Below are 16,609 nucleotides of genomic sequence, written 5' to 3' on the forward strand. Positions count from 1 at the left end.
CTCGTTGCTGGGTTCTAAGCTTGTGCGACGTTTCTCTAATCTCAAACATGTGGATTAAGCTGTTCGGTGAGGCAGGAAATACTGAATGGGGTGTTAATGGACATGAGATTGCAAATTGAACGGTATGTCATGCATGTGTATCTCTGCAGAGAGGCGAAGGCCTTCAACCACGTCGAGCCCTGCGCTCCTTCCTCTTCTTTCCAATGACGTGACCGTGAGCATGTCCCTTGGGCTTGTTCTTCTCGGCTTCGATCTTCCTCGCAGCCTGGGCCTCCCTCCTGCGCTGTTCGGCTTGCTGCTGTTCGAGCTCTGCGTCGTGCTCGTCCCTCTGCTTGCGTCGTTCGGTGGACTCCTTGATCGCTTTGAGCTTGTCGGCGCGCTTCTTGGTGGTGACGACGTTCTCGATGGCGAATTCGATCATGAGCATTCCTCCGCGTTCCTTTTCACCCGCGCCACCGCCTTCGGCGAGCTCGGCTAGTTTGGCACGCAGACGCTGGCGACGTGTGGTGAGGTCTTCGACCTCGGCACGCAGGGTGTCGGCCGCTTCTCCCGGCTTGCTGTCTTCGAGCGACTTGTTCTTCGAGTGGATTTGGGTGGCGATGCGGTCGACTTGCTGTTGCAGGTCTTCGGTCCACCATTCGCCGAAGAGTTTCGAGACGGTCTTGTTGGCGTTGGCCCAGCGGATCACTTTGAGCGCATCGTTAAACGACTTCATCTCGAGGAAACCGTAGCCTTTCGACTTGCCCAGCCCCGTCAGCGCTTCAATGCGGTCGTGCTGGCGGACGACCTTGGATTGCACAACCGGCGTAGGCCTCTCGCCGGGTTTGCGCTTGCGGTTCTGCACCGACGTGCTGATGGTGCGGTCAGCTTTTTCGTCCGCATCGAGATCCTGACGCTCGCCTGCGCGCACTTCGCTGCCAAACGCCTTGATCGCGTGGATTGCAAGCCTCTTGAGCATTCGCTCCGACACAAACAGCGGCAGCGATCGAACCGACAAACGCGTCTTGCTGACAAACAGCGACGGGTTGGCACCCATCTGCGCCTTGCGCACCTGGAACGACTGCAGCCGCTTCTCCACTTCGCTCGGCGCCAACTTCGCAGCGAAGTCCGAATTGGGGAAGGGAACGCCTTCGCGCAGCAACCACGTATTGCGCTTGTCGCCCTTCTCGCGCTCCTTGCGTCCGCTCGTCTCGAGTCGCGAGGCCTCGTCGCGCGCAACGGCAGGGATGACGTTGAGCACGCGTCCGTGCAGGTTCAGGCTCGCCGTTAGGGGCGCGGCAGGATCGGCGGTAAGCACGGAGGGCATGGCGAACGGGTTCTTCTGGTTGGCGACAGATGCGGATGTGGAGCTGGAGCCGGATACACCGGACTCTCGCTCGATGATCTTGGCCTGTGCCAGCGCGGCATCGGCGGAAGAGGCTTGCCAGAAGCACACGAAACCGGTGCCCTTGCTGCGGTTGGACGCCTTGTCCATGGCGATCTTGGCGTAGCGGAGCGGCCCAAAGGTTCGGAAGAGGTTGCGCAACTCCTCCTCGGTAGCCTGATACGGCAGGTTTCGGACGAACAGCGTAGTGCCTTCCTCGGGAGCGGGCAGCTTGGGTCGTTCTGCCGGTTCATCTTCGTCGTCGTCGCCACTAGCTGCATCTCCTTTACTGTCGGCGTCCTCGAGGTTGTCTTCGCTCTCCGACTCGTCAGCTTTGGCTTCCCAATCCTTTTTGCTGAGCGACCAGTCGACGGCGACGGTTCGTTCGGGTTGAGCGTTGGCACGCACGCGGTCGAGCGCAGCTTTGGCAACGCGACGACCACGAGAGCCGAGGGCTGCCTTGTAGGCTGCACGCTCAGCAGCGCCATGTTGGATGGTCTTGCCGTTTACGGCTTCGATGGCACGGGCGGCGTCGTTGCGCGATGCCATCCAGACAAAAGCGAATCCACGGCCCTTTTCGACGGCGTGCTTCGGTGCGGTTGTAGTCGAAGCAGGCTGAACGGTGGCATTCGATGAGGATGGTGTATGGAGTGCCTCGGTGTCATCGTCCTCGGTCTTTACGACAACATTTGAGGCAGGAACAGCAGCGGGATCGAGGTCGTCGCCCGAAGTTCCATCGTTGTCCGACACTTCCAGGACTTCTTGCTGCTCTTCTGTTTGCTCGTCGTCTGCCGTCTCGTTTTCGTCTTCGTCTTCGCTGTCACTTTCGCTGTCCTGGCCCTCTTTATCGCTGTCTTGCGCATCGTCCTCATCAACTTCCACGTCGCTGTCCTCCGCATTGTCGGTGTCAGCGTCGTCTTCCAACTGCGTTGATCCGGACTCGGACTCTGCTGATAAGTCCAACTTGGTTTCGTCCTCGTCCTTAACAGGAGAAACGTTATTAGCAACGGGTTCTTTCGCCTTGACCTTAGGGATTGTGATCTCGTACACGGGACCAAAAGGCAAGAAGATGGATCGTAGATCGGCCTCATTGACATCGTAGGGCAAGTTGCGAATGATCAACCTGCTCGACTTGTCAATCTCGGAGAGTAGCACGGGCATGGTTCCCTTTCCGCTGTTCTTTTCGACGTCCTGGCGCATCTTCTCCCTCTTTGCGAGCGTTTCTGGGCGCATGTGGGCAGCGATCTTTGCAGCATTGTCGGCGCGCTTCTTGAGGATGGCGCTGATCTGGACGCCTTTGAAGATGTGGGCGTGGAGCTTCTCGACGGCGGTCATGGCGTGGTTGGGTGTGCGGAAGATGACGTGGGCAACGTCATTAGGGTTGGGAGAAGAGGTGGACGGGTAGATGACATTTTCGACGTCGCCAATCTTTCGTGCGCGCTTGTAGATCTGCTTGGAGTCCGGTGCAGGAGAGCAAGCGGCGAGACCAGACAGAAGGACAGTGCGAACGGCATCGGCGTCCTTCTCCTGGACTGCAGTGTAAGAGCGCGTGGGCTTGGAAGTCTCGGTGCGCGGTCGCTTTGACGAGGACGGCGAGTCCGGCTCTTCTTTGACAGATGTGCGCTTGTTGCCGGTGGGATCCTTCTGGTCTGCGAAGATGATCTGGATCTTTCTGCTACCCCCGTCGAGCGACTTTCCCTGTAGCTGCTCGAGTGCAGTGCTTGCGTCCTCGGGGATGGCGAACGTGACGTAGCCGACACCCTTGGACTTCTTCGTGGCCTGGTCGGTGACAACGAAAGCTCGCTTCAAGGGACCAATCTCGCTGAACGTGGTCTGCAAGTCGGTACTTGTGGCAGTATAAGGGAGTCTTGAGACAAAGAGCGTCGCATTGACCTTGCTTCTTGGTTTGTTCTTCTTGTCGTTTGAGGTCGCTGGGGAGGCAGTGCCAGCCACGACTTCAGATGATGAGGCAGCGGTAGCAGCAGCCACTGCTGCAGCAGAATCGTCGTGCTCAAAGTACCTCTTGGGCGGCATCTTGAGCGATCTCTAAAATGGTATACAGATGGTGGGTGGTGAGCAAGCTTTTTTCGACAGCCGCTGAGCAAAGAAAGGGTCCTTCCTTCTCTTTTCGCCGGGAGGGACTCGAAAAAATTCCCAAGAATTTCACTTTTTCATCTGCAGAAAGTCAGAAGCGACTTCCGAGGTTCTCGATTTTGGCTTTCTTTTCAATGTTGTCTACATTCAAAGAATGTAACAAAGCGAAAGTTTTGTGATCGTGCGTCTTTACGAGAGAAAGCTGTCGTGGCCTCCTTATTTGGTCTGAGGCCATCGGCAAAAAGCCGAGATGGGATTGCGCAGCTGGAATACGCACTGCGGAGAGTTGCGTTGGGAGCCGCACGCTGCAACCACGCGCACGCACTAAAGGGCAGCTACGCACGTCCTTCGTCGACTCAGCAGCCATCGTCTTCACTAGCTCCTCCATATCGCGACAATCGAGGCTTTCCGACCTCTAGACACTGAATCGTAGCTTGGGGCATGATACTCGTGGTACGTTCTAGATCAAGCTTTGTTCCGACTCGAAACAAAATCTTGCTGACTACTAAGTTGTGTTCCTCCTCTCCCGTACCGACAGCCGCGCAGCCTTGCTTTTCCACGTCTGCTGCTTCGTGACAAGGCTCGCTCTGTGGCATCTCATCGCTCCTTCCTCTCGTCAGCTGCTCCGGTGGCCTCAAAACTGCTCTCTCTCCGCACCCGTAGCACTACCGCTACGCTCAACCGCAACGCTTTCGCTCACTCCTCCTTTTCAACTACCTCACGCATCCGGCACTCTGCCTCCATCGTAGACGCTTCTACTTCTATCATGCCTTCTACTCGTGCCTTGCCAAGCGAGCCCTTCCCGCTCGGTGGTCTCCTTCCCAAAGACACCACAGAGGCGCTCAGCTTCCTTCGCAAGTACCCGGAATACGACGGCCGGAATGTCCGTGTGGCCATTCTCGACACCGGTGTAGACCCGGCCGCCATCGGTCTCAACCAACCAGGGAAGGTCGTTGATGTGATCGACTGTACGGGTGCTGGCGATATTCCCCTCCAACCCATCGAGCCCATCTCTGGACCCACCTCCAGCAGCTCGGGTCACGTTGAGTTCAAGTCGCCTTTCACAGGGAGGACCATTCGCCTCTCGTCCAAGCTCACCAACCCAAAGGGCGAGTGGAAGATTGGTTTCAAGAAGGCATACGACCTCTGGCCGGGCGAGCTCAAGAGCCGTCGCTCTGCAGAGAGACAGAAGGCTTTCCTGGTTTCCCACCAAGCTCTGCTTTGCCAGGCTCAGAGCGAGCTCAATGCGCTTGACACACCCGTACCTTCTGCCTCCAAATCGTCCGATTCTGCCTCACCAAGCACAACAGACAAGAGCGCTTCCACCGAGAACGCAAAGTTGAAGAAGGATGAGATCAAGGCGCGCATCCAAGCTCTCAAAGACCTTGCAGCTTCCTACAAGGACGACGGCCCTCTTCTCGAAGCCATCGTCTTCCACAATGGAAAGCACTGGTATGCCGTCGTTGGCGGCGGCGAGGGTGAGACGCACGACCCATCCACCGGCCAGCCTCAGGACGCTCTCAAACCACTTGAGCTCCAAACGCTTGACCTTACCGGCGTCCAGCCCATCACCGACTTCCGCATCGAGCGTCAATGGCAAAGCTTTGGTCAACAGGATCTCCTCACCTACACTGTCAACATTGAGGAAAATGGCAACCTGCTCAGTCTTGTCACTTTGGCTGGTAGCCACGGTACCCACGTCGCCGGCATCGTCGGTGCCCGACATGACGAGCAGCCCGAGCTCAACGGTGTAGCTCCCGGTTGCGAGATTGTCAGCATGAAGATCGGCGATGCCCGCCTCGGTAGCATGGAGCAAGGCCAGGCCATGCTCCGCTCGGCTCAGGCACTCATCGACACAAAGTGCGACATTGCCAACCTTAGTTATGGTGAAGACGGCGCCTTCGGCGCCGAAGACAAGGGCGCTTTTGCCAAGGCGCTTCGCGACATTGTCATCCGACAACGCGACATTCTTTTTGTCAGCAGTGCTGGCAACAACGGTCCCGCCTTGACAACGGTGGGTCAGCCCGGTGGTACTACCTCTTCTGTCCTCAGCGTCGGCGCGTACGTCAATGCTGGTGCCATGCAGAAGGCAGAGTATGCCCTCGTCGAGAAGGGCGTCCCCGACAGCGTCACCACATGGTGCAGTCGTGGCCCCACTTCCGACGGCGACCGTGGTGTCTCCATCTACGCTCCTGGTGCTGCCATCACTTCGATCCCCCGCTACTGCCTCCAGTCGACGCAGCTCATGAACGGAACTTCCATGAGCTCGCCGAACGCCTGCGGCTCCATCGCCCTCCTCCTCTCTGGCTTGAAGGCTCAGAAGATCCCCATCACTGCTGCTCGCGTCTTTAACGCGGTTCGCGTCACAGGCAAAGACGTGAACGATCCGCTCGGCGTCCCCTTCATCCGTGTCGATGCCGCTTGGGACTATCTAGTTCAGAACAAGGACCGTGTCGAGCAAGATGCTGAGTATCGTGTGGCTGTCACCCGTGCTGGCAAGGCGCTTGGTCGTATGGACAAACGCGGCATCTACCTCCGCGAGAAGGAAGAAACCCACAACGTACAGCAGGCCAACGTGACGGTGCGACCCACTTTCAAGCAGGGCGAGACTGAAAAGGCGTTCAATCTCGAGCTCCGCTGTGCTCTTGCCGCTACTCAGCCTTGGGTTCAGATTCCTGAATTCCTCCTCCTAGGCGGGAATGGCCGTACATTCGAGGTCAGGGTTGACCCGACTGATCTGGAGCCAGGCCTCCACCACGCTTGGATCGAGGCCTACGACACGGAGAAGCCCGGCCACAAGCTGTTCGACGTTCCTGTCACCGTCGCCAAGCCCGAGGTGTTCCCCTCGCCCACGGTCAAATTTGACACGGTCCGCTTTGAGGCTGGCAAGATCGAGCGACGCTTCGTCTCTGTGCCGGAGGGTGCCACATGGGCTTCGCTCACAGTACGCAGCTCGAACCACTCATCCGTTAACACGAGCGCTCGCTTCTGGTTGCATTGTGTCCAGCTCGAGCCTTTGCAGCGTTTGAGCGAGGTGGAGAAGGCGTTTGTGCTCGCATTGCAGGAGAACGAGCCGGTGACCAAGAAGTTTAGCGTTCGTGGTGGCATGACCATGGAAGTCTGCTCTGCGCAATTCTGGTCCAACAAGTCGGCTTTCGACCTTGATCTCGACATTGAGTTCCACGGCATCACTGCTTCGCTGGTCCCAGCTAGTGGACGTCAGGAGCTTACTCTCATTGGTGGCCAGGGTCATGCTAAGGTGGAGTGTCAGTCGACGGTCCGCATCGAAGACTTCAAGCCTAGCATCACCTTTGACACTCGCCGAACCTTCCATCGCCCCTCGTCGTCGACCATTCGCCCGCTCGCTACGCCGCGAGATCTGCAGCCGAGCGGTAACCACATGTTCGAGCTCGTGACCACGTACAGCATCTCGGCCAAGGAGGACTCGAATAAGCTCAGCTACTCATTCCCGGCGTTGGGCAACCACCTGTACGATTCGAGTGTGCCTCTCCTCACGCAGCTCTTTGACCTGCGCAAGCAGCGCGTGCACTTTGGCGACGTGTACAAGAAGGAGATCGATCTGCCCAAGGGTGATTACGTGCTCAAGGCGCAACTGCTCCACGAGAACTTGAAGGTGCTCGAGGCACTCAAGAACGTAACGCTCATGGTTGACCAGAAGCTCTCCAAGCCGGACTCGGCGGCGCTCAAGCTGTACGACAATCACGTCGATCTGCACTCCGAGGCCCCGCCTGCCAAATACGCCGGTGTCAAGCTGCACCCTGGTGAGCGCATCGTGCTGACGCTCGACTTGAACCTCGAGGGCGATGCGGTGCCCAAGGAGGCGCAGCCCGGCGATGTGCTTGTCGGCACCTTTGGCTTTGCAGCTGAAGGAAAAGGACAGATCCGTTACATTGTGCCACCGGCGGTCAAGAATTCAGAGGAGGGCTCCGAGGACGGTGCTGCTTCCGGAAAGAACGAGGACGAGATTCCCGAGCTGCTCACTGCTACGGCCAAGAAGATCAAGGATGCCAAGGAGAAGCTCGAGTTTATGGACAAGCTCATCGCCGACTACCCCAAGTTCCTCGGTGCGATTGTGGCCAAGCTCGAAGCGCTTGATGCCGATGACAAGGATGCGGACAAGCGCAAGCAGGTCGTCGCCACCGCCGATCAGCTGCTGGCTCTCATCGACGAGACCCAAGTCAAGCTCTGGATGGCCACGCAGAAGCCACCCGCGTCGGAACAGAGTGACGAGGAAAAGAAGCTCAACAAGGAGATGGAGACCAAGAAGAAGGCGCTCATCCTAGCACTCAACCGCAAGACTCGCGTGCTCATGACCGAAGCTGAGTCGTCTCCCTCTTCATCTTCGTCGTTGTCGGACCTGGAGGCGAGCTGGAAGACCTACCGCTCGTACTTTGCCCCGGACACCAAGGCTAAAGAGTACATCGAGCTGTTCGTGCGTTGGTCGATCCTGCACCAGCGGTATGCTCTCGCGCTGCAGGCGGTTCAGAAGCTCAAGAAGGAGCTCGGGGCCGGGTCGGCGGACAGCTTGAAGGAGCTGGAAAAGATCAAGGCGCTCGAGCTCAAGTTGGTGGGCAAGGAGGGGTTGGATTGGCCGCTGTGGGCTAGTCATTTGGAGAGGTTGGAGTGTGTGGCTGCGCCCAAGGCGTATGCTCCTTTCTGAGGTGACACAGTCTGGATGCCTTGAGCGACTTGAAGAAATGAATGACAAAAGAGTTTTTTTGGATTCGACAGTGTATGTACGTGTTGTGTGCGAAATAGGAGCGGGGCGTCAATCCTCCGTGCCGACGGAGACGTCCTGCCTGATCTCGGGTAGGTAGCTGTACTGGTCCTGGTTCTTGACCGACTCCTCGATGCTTTTCCTGTTCTCCCTGTCCTTCAGGTTGGCCTCCTTCCTCTCCTCCTCTTCCAAGCGGGCGATGGCGAGGTTCGACTCGTCACGGAACGTCTCCATGGCGCGCAGGGCCGCGCCTGATTCAATGCTGCGTCTCGCGAGGTCGGTCGCTTGCTTCAGCGTGGACGCGTACGAGCCGACATAGAGCAGGGCGGCGGACTGGAGGAGCGTGTAGTCTTTCACTGCTTGGAGGCGGGTGGTTTTGGGGATGGAGGGCAGCGAGCGGACGTGGACAAGGGTTTCGGGGGCGAAGGCCGCGAAGTTGGCCGGGTCAAGCGGCATGTTCTGCACCAACGGTTCTGCGGGCAACGACGCCGAATCCGGGGTGGAGAACATCTTGAGCACGATTGCGGCGTTCTCGTCGGCCGAATGCGAGCCTACATGCTCCAGCGGGTGCTTGGGCAGCCCAAAGTCCTCTGGCTCGATGGTAAACTCCTTGATCTGCCCATTGTTCAGTTCCCAGACGTCTGTCTTGCCGGCGGGGCTGATCTCGTCCAAGCCTTCCTGGCCGCACACGATCCACGCTCGCTGCGTTCCGCGCTTTGCCAGCGCCTCGGCAAAGATGCGTCCCAGGTAATAAGAGTGTACCCCGAGGATGCAGCGTTGCGGTTTGGCCGGGTTGATGAGCGGGCCGAGGACGTTGAAGATGGTTGGGAAGCCGAGGGAGCGACGGATGGGGCCGAGGGGTGCAAGTGCCGGGTGGTAGAGCTGGGCGAACAGGAACGAGAACTTGCTCTTGCTCAGCACGGAGGGGAGTTGCGAGGCAGGCAGCGCAAGCAGCGGGATCCCCAACGACATGAGCAAGTCCGCTGAGCCCGACGTGGACGACGACGCCTTGGCACCGTGCTTGCACACTCGCACGCCCTTTACGCCCGCCGCGACCATCGCCGCTGTAGTCGAAACATTAAACGTATCCTTTCCATCCCCTCCCGTACCCACCAGATCCAGAGTACCCCTGTACTCCACCATTCCTCCTTCCCCCGCATACTCCTCCTTCGCCCTGTCCAAATCTGGTACACTCACGTCCAAACAGCAATCCAAAAAGATGCGCGCAGCAAGCGCGAACGTCTCGGCCTGGATGTCGAGCCTGCAGAACTTGAGACACGTTAGCGCCGACCCGATCTGTGCATGGTTCTCTCGCGAAGATGTGAAGTTTGGGTCGGCAAGGTGCTGCAGGATCTGCTCGAGCTGCGCGTGTGTAATCGTGGATGTGCCGGTCGGGTGGTTCATCTGACCAGACTGCGAGTCGACCGACGCTGCGAGGGCGAGCGCCTTGAGTAGCGGCCGGAACGTATCCGCCGTGTGACGCTGGTGAGTTGTGCCGTTGGCCAAGATGGCCGCGGGTTGCGCGCTGACGGACGTTGACATGATCAAAGCGATGGTGGTCTTTGGCATGCGGGTGGTCTCAGAGGTGCGGGAATGGCTGATATACCCCGTGCGTCCTAGCAGGCAGGGTGCGTGACTCGAGGTGGGTGTCGAGAGGTGGCCACGCCTTCGTGGGAATTGAAGAATAGCTTGCGGGGACGTCGTGTTGTAAGATGAAGGTGCGTGGGAAAGTCGAGAATGTCGAAAGGTGAACTTGATTGTGCTTGAATGGTGAGAAAGCCGTGTTGCATTGACTTCTTCTTAAAAAGGTGTAAAAACGAGCCATAATTAGATTTGGCTCGCATGTGTGTGGTTTTTTGACGTCGCCGTACGCCTATTCAGTATCTGGTCGCCGTGCGAAATACGTGACTCGTTTGCGCTCTTTACGCTTTGCCGAAATGGTGGCGACCGAGACGCTACTTTGTAGAACATCAGCGTGGAACATCAGATCGAAGAGTCCTACGGCCTCGCATTCTACGGTTCTAGTAAATCAATCGTCTCTTCACTGCGTCTTGGCACGCTTCTCAAGTCTGAGTCTCAGCTACCTGCTGTTCCGTCGAGTGCGTGCCAGTCAGGCGGGCATGGGCGCCGTCCAGGCGTGTTCCAGTTGAGCTCAACGTCTACTGTGTAGTTACTGCGGGCAAAGTGTAGTCCAGCGGACTCGACAAGCAAGAGAGTGTCTCGAGTCTAGATTTGATGCGATGGAGAATGACTTTTTGTGCTATCCTTCTTTTGTGCTGTATTGAGCGTGCCATGTCAACACAACGCTTGGCAGTCTGAACGGTCTATCCTCATGTGCATCGCTCGAGGCTTCTTGGGTTCGACGACATTGCTTAGATGCGACCGGCCTCCTTGAGCTTGGAGATGAGCTCATCGACGTTCTCCACCTGTGCACGCAGAGGGGCGAATCAAAAGAGCGAAGGATTAGCAACGAGTCTGGGTGACGGATCAATTGAAGCGCGCATCGGTATCGCACGTACCTTGGCACCACCCTGGCGCTTAGGAGGCTCAGCGACCTTGAGGATCTCCTGTCGTGGCTTGATCTGGTCCTCGAGACCAAGATCCTTGAGCGTGAACTTCTTGAATGGCTTCTTCTTGGCCTTCATGATGTTCGGCAGCGATGCGTATCGTGGTTCTGTTGGCCATCGATCCAATTACAGTCAAAAGAGTCTTTCGTCAGTTTCTGTAGTAGTGCTTACATCAATTCGCCGCAAATCGTAGCTCCGAAACTTACCGTTGAGTCGCAGGTCAGTAGTCATGACAAACGGCAGCTTGGTCTTGACGATTCCGAGACCGCCGTCGATCTCTCGCGTAACCTGAGCCTCTGCACCCTTCTCTGGCTTGCCCGATGGGAACTCGAGCTTGCTAGCATATGTTGCCTGCGGCCAGTTGAGCAGACCGGCGAGCATCTGACCCGTCTGCGAAGCATCATCGTCGATCGCCTGCTTGCCCATGATGATGAGTCCCACCTCCTCCTCCTCGCCTGCCTTCTTGACGATCTCGTTGAGGATCTTGGACACTCCGAGGGGTTCGAGAGGGTTGGCAGCGGCCTTGTCAGGGACCTCGACGTGGATTGCGTCGTCGGCACCCATGGCGAGAGCCGTTCGCAGCACGTCGGCAGTCTTGGGGGGGCCGACGGAGACGACAGTCTGCAGTGGATCGATGAGGACCAGCGGACGAAACACAGTATGTCAGCGCGATGATCGTTGACGGGCATGCAGAACTGCACGAGGTGTGAGAAAGTCACTTACGATCTTGGTGATGGCGTCCTTGTACTTTTCACGAAGACGAACTGCCTCCTCTACCGCGATTTCGTCGAAAGGGTTCATGCTAAACTTGACATTCTGGTCGACACCCTTACCGTCGGATGCGACGCGGATCTTGACGGCTGTACATCATCCAGTACAAAGCCAGAAAGTAAGCGTGACTATCCCACAATCCAAAAAGATGCCGTCATGGCTTGGAAGAAGGCTTACCATAATCGATGGTCCTCTTGACGGGCACAAGCACCCGGAGCTGGTTGACTAGGGATGCGCGCATGTTGGCTGTGTGTGAGTGTTGAGATGCAGAGGGTGTTTCCGTCGTGTCAGAAGGAAAGTGGTTCGAAGGCAAGCAGCGGATTCGAGTATTCGCGACGATCCGGGGTTGGAGCTAAAGCGAGTTGTGCTAGCAACAATGATGCGGCTCTGTGGCTCGAGGGTGCAGCAGGCCTGCGACGGTCCTTTACTTGTCACTTTCGGGTGATTCGGTTGTCGGCCTCTTACAGAAGCGATTAACGGAGCAGTCGGGTTGAAAGCCAGACGCGCCTTCACGTCCGAGAGAGACAGAAAATTAGGGCTTCGGCAGTTTTTGTGACAAAATATCGGCGTAACAGTTTCGACGAAAGTTGCCGTCGACGACCCTCTTCGGGACCTTTCTCCATCTCTCGTTCAACCCATGGCTGTCTACGAGTCGATTGCGAGACCGAGATACACTATTTACACGAATGTTCTGTCCATCAAGGATTCTGGAGCCATAATGTCATGTGGCAAGTCAGCGATTAGACGAGGCCGTCGTACAGTGAAAGAGCCTGTACGATCGTAGGATCCTGCTTACTTCCTTCCTGGAATTCCTCAAAAGAGACTGCGAAATGGAACAGCAAGTTGGGTGATCCGAGAGCGTCGCCGGCGTTGTGAGAAAATGGATTGTAGAAATCGTCATCAGCTTTTGCCTCTTCAGATATGAGGCGTACCTGATTCGGCGGGGGCGCTGTACTTACGCTGAGCATTCTTGTCGCGGTCCATCATGCGGAAGATCTTGTCCACTCTCTGACGCAGCAAAACAAAGCAGAAGAGGATTTCAGACGTCGACGTCAGCTTCAGCCAGTCATTCATCGCCTGTCGCGAGTCTGCTAAAGTTTCCAGACGAAGCTCCATTCCTTGCACTCACTTTTTCTGGCGTGTCCTCGTCTTCTGGCAACTTGACCATCTGGCCGGTCATCTTGTAGATGCTCCTAACGATGGCTATGCGGATTAGAGTGGATTCATAAAGTAATGTCGGTCAGCTGCCAGTGTTCTGCTCCGGATCTTCCGAATTTTCGGACTAATACTCACTGAGCATCTCATCGTATGTAATGGTTCCGTCGCCATCAATGTCGTAGAGCTGAAATGCCCAACGCAGCTTCTCGTCCAGCCTGCCGCGCGAAGTGACGCTCAGAGCGCAAATAAACTCCTTGAAATCGATGGTGCCGTTCTTGTTCTCGTCGAACACGTTGAACACGTATTCCGCAAACGTCGATGGATCACCGAATGGGAAGAACTGCTTGTAGATGCGGCAGAACTCCTGCTTGTCGAGTGTGCCGGAAGGGCAGTCCTTGAGGAAGCCCTTGTACCATTGCTGCAGCTCCTTTCGGTCGACTGCAAGCATTGAAACAATTCATCGGCCGAATGAAAGAAGCGGAAGTCAGTGCAGCCGTTCTTTCCTCATCATCACCGAGACGAAAACTTACAGTAGGTGTTCTTCTGCAGGTCCGAGAGCTGCTCTGGCGAGAGCTTGGATTGGTTCTTTCCCATTCTGACGTGTTTGTCGCTATCGGACTGTGACAGGTGTCTGGTAGGGTGGGTCTTGTCGTTTCGTACACTTTGTAGATGGAGGAGAGAGGGCAAATGTCAACGATGTCAAAGCAAAACAGCAACGTATTTCATCGATTCAGTGGAGGAGCTTTCGCATTTCTCTTTCCGATGCTCGTGCACGGCTCCACTTGTTCTTAAAATAAAGCGGGCAGGCTGTGCTTCATTTTGCGATTTCCAAGCGGACCTGCTGGCCTGCATACAGCAACAGCAGTTGCGGCGTCATCACCAAGAGAGGCGTCAGATTTCCTTTCGAGAGCCTCATCCACTATCAGACCGTGAAATTTGGCTTGCACGACACGTCCTGCTAGCCAGCAATTCCAGCGCAAGTCACGTACGGAACAGAAGCACACACGAATGCCTGCAGTATTTCGAGAATTGTACCATTGCAGACCGAGTCTCCTCTCTGACGACCAAACTAGAAAGGCAAAAGCACAAAAAAGTCTTGGCACTCTCCGCTTCGTGCTCTCAGCAGGCGGAGCGAATCAACACGTTTTCGCCAAGCCTTTCCGTTCCAAAGCTCGGTGTTGGAATAGGTGAAGCTGTCAATCACGTTGAAAGAAGGCAGCAGAGCAAGCGCCCTTCCCACGTGAGATTGTTTCAGCTCCTGTTCAAAGTGGCAGTAAAAGAAGATTCTTTTGAATCGAGGCTGTGTTCGCCGTTTGAAAAGTCATAGCACGCTTTGAATACGGTATGACCTTCTTTGGTACGAGCAAGTGCTCAGAGATCGACGATACGACCGACTCAATGGATTCGATGGAGTTGGAATCAGTTGAGTGAATCGGGCGGAATGTGCCATAACAAGGTCGATGCGACACGATCAGAGAAGTGTGGAGGTGTTACGTTACTCGAAATTCGGCTGCTCAGCGCTTGCATGTCGTGCACTGGATCTCTTTGACTGTCACAGTAATTTGGCTTGCAGAGGCTGAGTCGACTTCCAATCAAGGGTCCAGCTTGTAAGTGGACGCTTTCGCCTTGGCTCTTTTCCTCGAAACCGCTCTCCGTCTCTTCGTCACCCACCGTCATCTCCTGCTCAAGGCCCTACGGCAACTCCATCCGACAAGCAAAACGAGAGAGGGGTGGTTCCGGACGAACGCAAAGGATGGGCTCTGCACGGTAGCGAACGCCGCCCTTCAAGTTGAGATCGGATCGGGCAACTAAGCCCAGATTGTCGACCGGCACCCAGGCCAGGCCAGTAATAGACCAATTGCAGCATGTCAACGCCATCTGGAGTGCCAGACGCTGTGGAAGCAGAGGCTCCGCTTCCACGGCCCACCATTGTCGCCAGCTCTCGTTCGACCGGCAGCAGAGCCTCGTCCAGGGGCCGAAGCATAAACACATCTGGCCAGACAAGCAGATCCACATCACCCACACAACGACAGCTGAGCATACCACTCAATCGCAGTGCTGGGACGTCTCACGCCTCTGTGCTTCGAGCGAGCAGATCTGCATCTCGAGACGCAACTGCAGCGTCTTCCAGCATCCGCCGGGGCTCCAGGTCGTTCAGCCAACCACCCGATCACTCTACCTCAGAAGCAAGCGACTTGATCGTGATTAGCAGCGACAGCTCTGACGATGAGCGGGACAGCGACGAGGATGCCTTTGTCATGCGATGGGAAAGTGATCCGGTGATTCGGCCTCCGCCAACCGACTTCTTCGAGGTATCGGGCGTCCGACGTATGCAGCCACCATCGCCAGTCCATCGCGGTGGCCTCTTCTCTCCCCCTCCAGTTCCTGGCAGACCGGCTGAACCTATCCTTTTCCAAGGTGGGCCGGGACGGAGGCTGGGCGTGAGCGCGGACCCAACGACAGGAGACTTTCTCACACGACCAATGCCCATTGTGCGACCCGAAGCGCATTCAATCGCGCCTGCGGACCCCGACAGCAGTTTTACGGTGGTCTCGCAACAGCACGCTCTGCCTCGGCCCAGGAGCGAATGTCCGATCACCGACCAGCGACTGCGTTCGTCCAACCTGATGATGCCTCGCAAGTCGCCGCCTCGGTCCAAACCTCCGCCGATCGAACATCCACTGCTCAGCAAGTACACTTGCCCAATCTGCTTTGATGCGCCTAAGAATCTCGTGGTCACACCGTGTGGCCACTTTTTCTGTGGCGAGTGCCTCTTCCAGGCGCTCAAGACTCAAGCTGTACAGCGCGGAGCCATGGAAGACGTCGATTTTGGCAACATCTTCTCGCCGTTTGCCCCTGCAGGCATGTTTGGCGCAGCGCAAGGCGGACCAGGTCGAGGAGGAGCAACAGCTGGGGGAGGACGTGGTCGTGGAGGGGGTGCAGGTGGCAGTCGTGGCGGCAATAGCGGAGGGGGTCGAGGCAGGAATAAACCGGATCCTTTGGCGGGTCAGTGCCCCGTATGCCGAGCCAAGATCAAGGGGGCCTTCAACGGTCGAGAGAAAAACGGTATTGTCGGACTACGTCTGATGATGGGAGCACCGGTTAACGATCCACGCGAAGAAAACGGAAAGATGAAGAGCGACGTGAATGAGATGGACGGCGACTCAAGCAGCAGTCCAAGCGGATCGGAAGACGACGAAGCTGTTCTTCCAACGAGGAACCAAGCAAGGTCACTTGGCGTCGAAGAGGGTGCAGAAAAGAAGCTGGCGGAGAGGCAGTCCCCCCGAGCGAGCCGACGAGGACAACGTTCATCGAACAAGGCATCGGGCTTGATTGGCCGGCAGTCTTCCAAGACACAGGGCGAAGATTCGGCCGTGAAGAAAAGGCGACGCGAAAGCTCGGACACCTCAGCGACTCCGGCCGAATAGAAGGTTGGGCTTTGCATGAGCACGGCGTCAATCCAAATCAGATCGAGTGAACACAGTAACGAGTCACCGATGCCCGATGTGCGGTCCGAGAATCCGACGCTGAAAGTGAGGGTGAGGATGGGGGCCAGGCCAAGGATGCGAGCGACGCAGGACAGGCGCGAAACGCTAAGCAAGCGCCCTGCGTGGCGTCGACTCAGCCGCTGCGCCCGCGCCACTCGAGAAAGGCTACGTCAACGTGCCCTGAAAGTTTGATTGACCCCAACGCTTGGAGACTAGGCGTTTGTTTTGCCTGATGACCTGCAAGGTCGGAACTGTGGGCGTGTGAGCGACAGGCTAGAGTCTGAAGAAGTGATCTACAGTTACCCACGCTGCCCAAACTGCACTTGCAAGTTCAAAAGGTACTCATTGGGTGTTTGCTGTCCGCAGTGTAGCCGCGCGAACTCGCAAAGCTCCAGGTGCTCACAATCAAATTCATAGGATATGTTTGTTG

General features: G+C 56.7%; 6 protein-coding genes across 6 annotated transcripts; 2 read left to right on the top strand and 4 right to left on the bottom strand.

Annotated features, from left to right (window-relative positions):
- Window positions 1–163: 163 nt before the first annotated feature.
- Window positions 164–3,397, bottom strand: EX895_000744 (uncharacterized protein; the record flags this gene model as incomplete). The annotated part of the gene is made up of 1 exon (XM_029881345.1): window positions 164–3,397. The coding sequence occupies one exon, from the start codon at window positions 3,395–3,397 to the stop codon at window positions 164–166; it is 3,234 nt and encodes a 1,077-aa protein (XP_029742731.1).
- A 501-nt stretch (window positions 3,398–3,898) lies between these two features.
- Window positions 3,899–8,138, top strand: EX895_000745 (uncharacterized protein; the record flags this gene model as incomplete). The annotated part of the gene is made up of 2 exons (XM_029881346.1): window positions 3,899–3,910; window positions 3,996–8,138. 2 exons carry the CDS (start codon window positions 3,899–3,901, stop codon window positions 8,136–8,138), a joined length of 4,155 nt encoding a protein of 1,384 aa, XP_029742732.1.
- Window positions 8,139–8,246: 108 nt separating this feature from the next.
- On the bottom strand, window positions 8,247–9,764 carry EX895_000746 (uncharacterized protein; the record flags this gene model as incomplete). Its single annotated transcript, XM_029881347.1, has 1 exon — window positions 8,247–9,764. The coding sequence occupies one exon, from the start codon at window positions 9,762–9,764 to the stop codon at window positions 8,247–8,249; it is 1,518 nt and encodes a 505-aa protein (XP_029742733.1).
- Window positions 9,765–10,567: 803 nt separating this feature from the next.
- EX895_000747 (uncharacterized protein) lies at window positions 10,568–11,774 on the bottom strand (the record flags this gene model as incomplete). The annotated part of the gene is made up of 5 exons (XM_029881348.1): window positions 10,568–10,621; window positions 10,715–10,869; window positions 10,969–11,383; window positions 11,486–11,622; window positions 11,711–11,774. 5 exons carry the CDS (start codon window positions 11,772–11,774, stop codon window positions 10,568–10,570), a joined length of 825 nt encoding a protein of 274 aa, XP_029742734.1.
- Window positions 11,775–12,273: 499 nt separating this feature from the next.
- On the bottom strand, window positions 12,274–13,285 carry EX895_000748 (uncharacterized protein; the record flags this gene model as incomplete). Its single annotated transcript, XM_029881349.1, has 5 exons — window positions 12,274–12,356; window positions 12,466–12,541; window positions 12,663–12,736; window positions 12,827–13,129; window positions 13,222–13,285. 5 exons carry the CDS (start codon window positions 13,283–13,285, stop codon window positions 12,274–12,276), a joined length of 600 nt encoding a protein of 199 aa, XP_029742735.1.
- Window positions 13,286–15,174: 1,889 nt separating this feature from the next.
- On the top strand, window positions 15,175–16,119 carry EX895_000749 (uncharacterized protein; the record flags this gene model as incomplete). The annotated part of the gene is made up of 1 exon (XM_029881350.1): window positions 15,175–16,119. One exon carries the CDS (start codon window positions 15,175–15,177, stop codon window positions 16,117–16,119), a length of 945 nt encoding a protein of 314 aa, XP_029742736.1.
- Window positions 16,120–16,609: the final 490 nt, after the last annotated feature.

Source organism: Sporisorium graminicola, chromosome SGRAM_1, assembly GCF_005498985.1.
Source record: "Sporisorium graminicola strain CBS 10092 chromosome SGRAM_1, whole genome shotgun sequence".
Lineage (NCBI taxonomy): Eukaryota > Fungi > Basidiomycota > Ustilaginomycetes > Ustilaginales > Ustilaginaceae > Sporisorium > Sporisorium graminicola.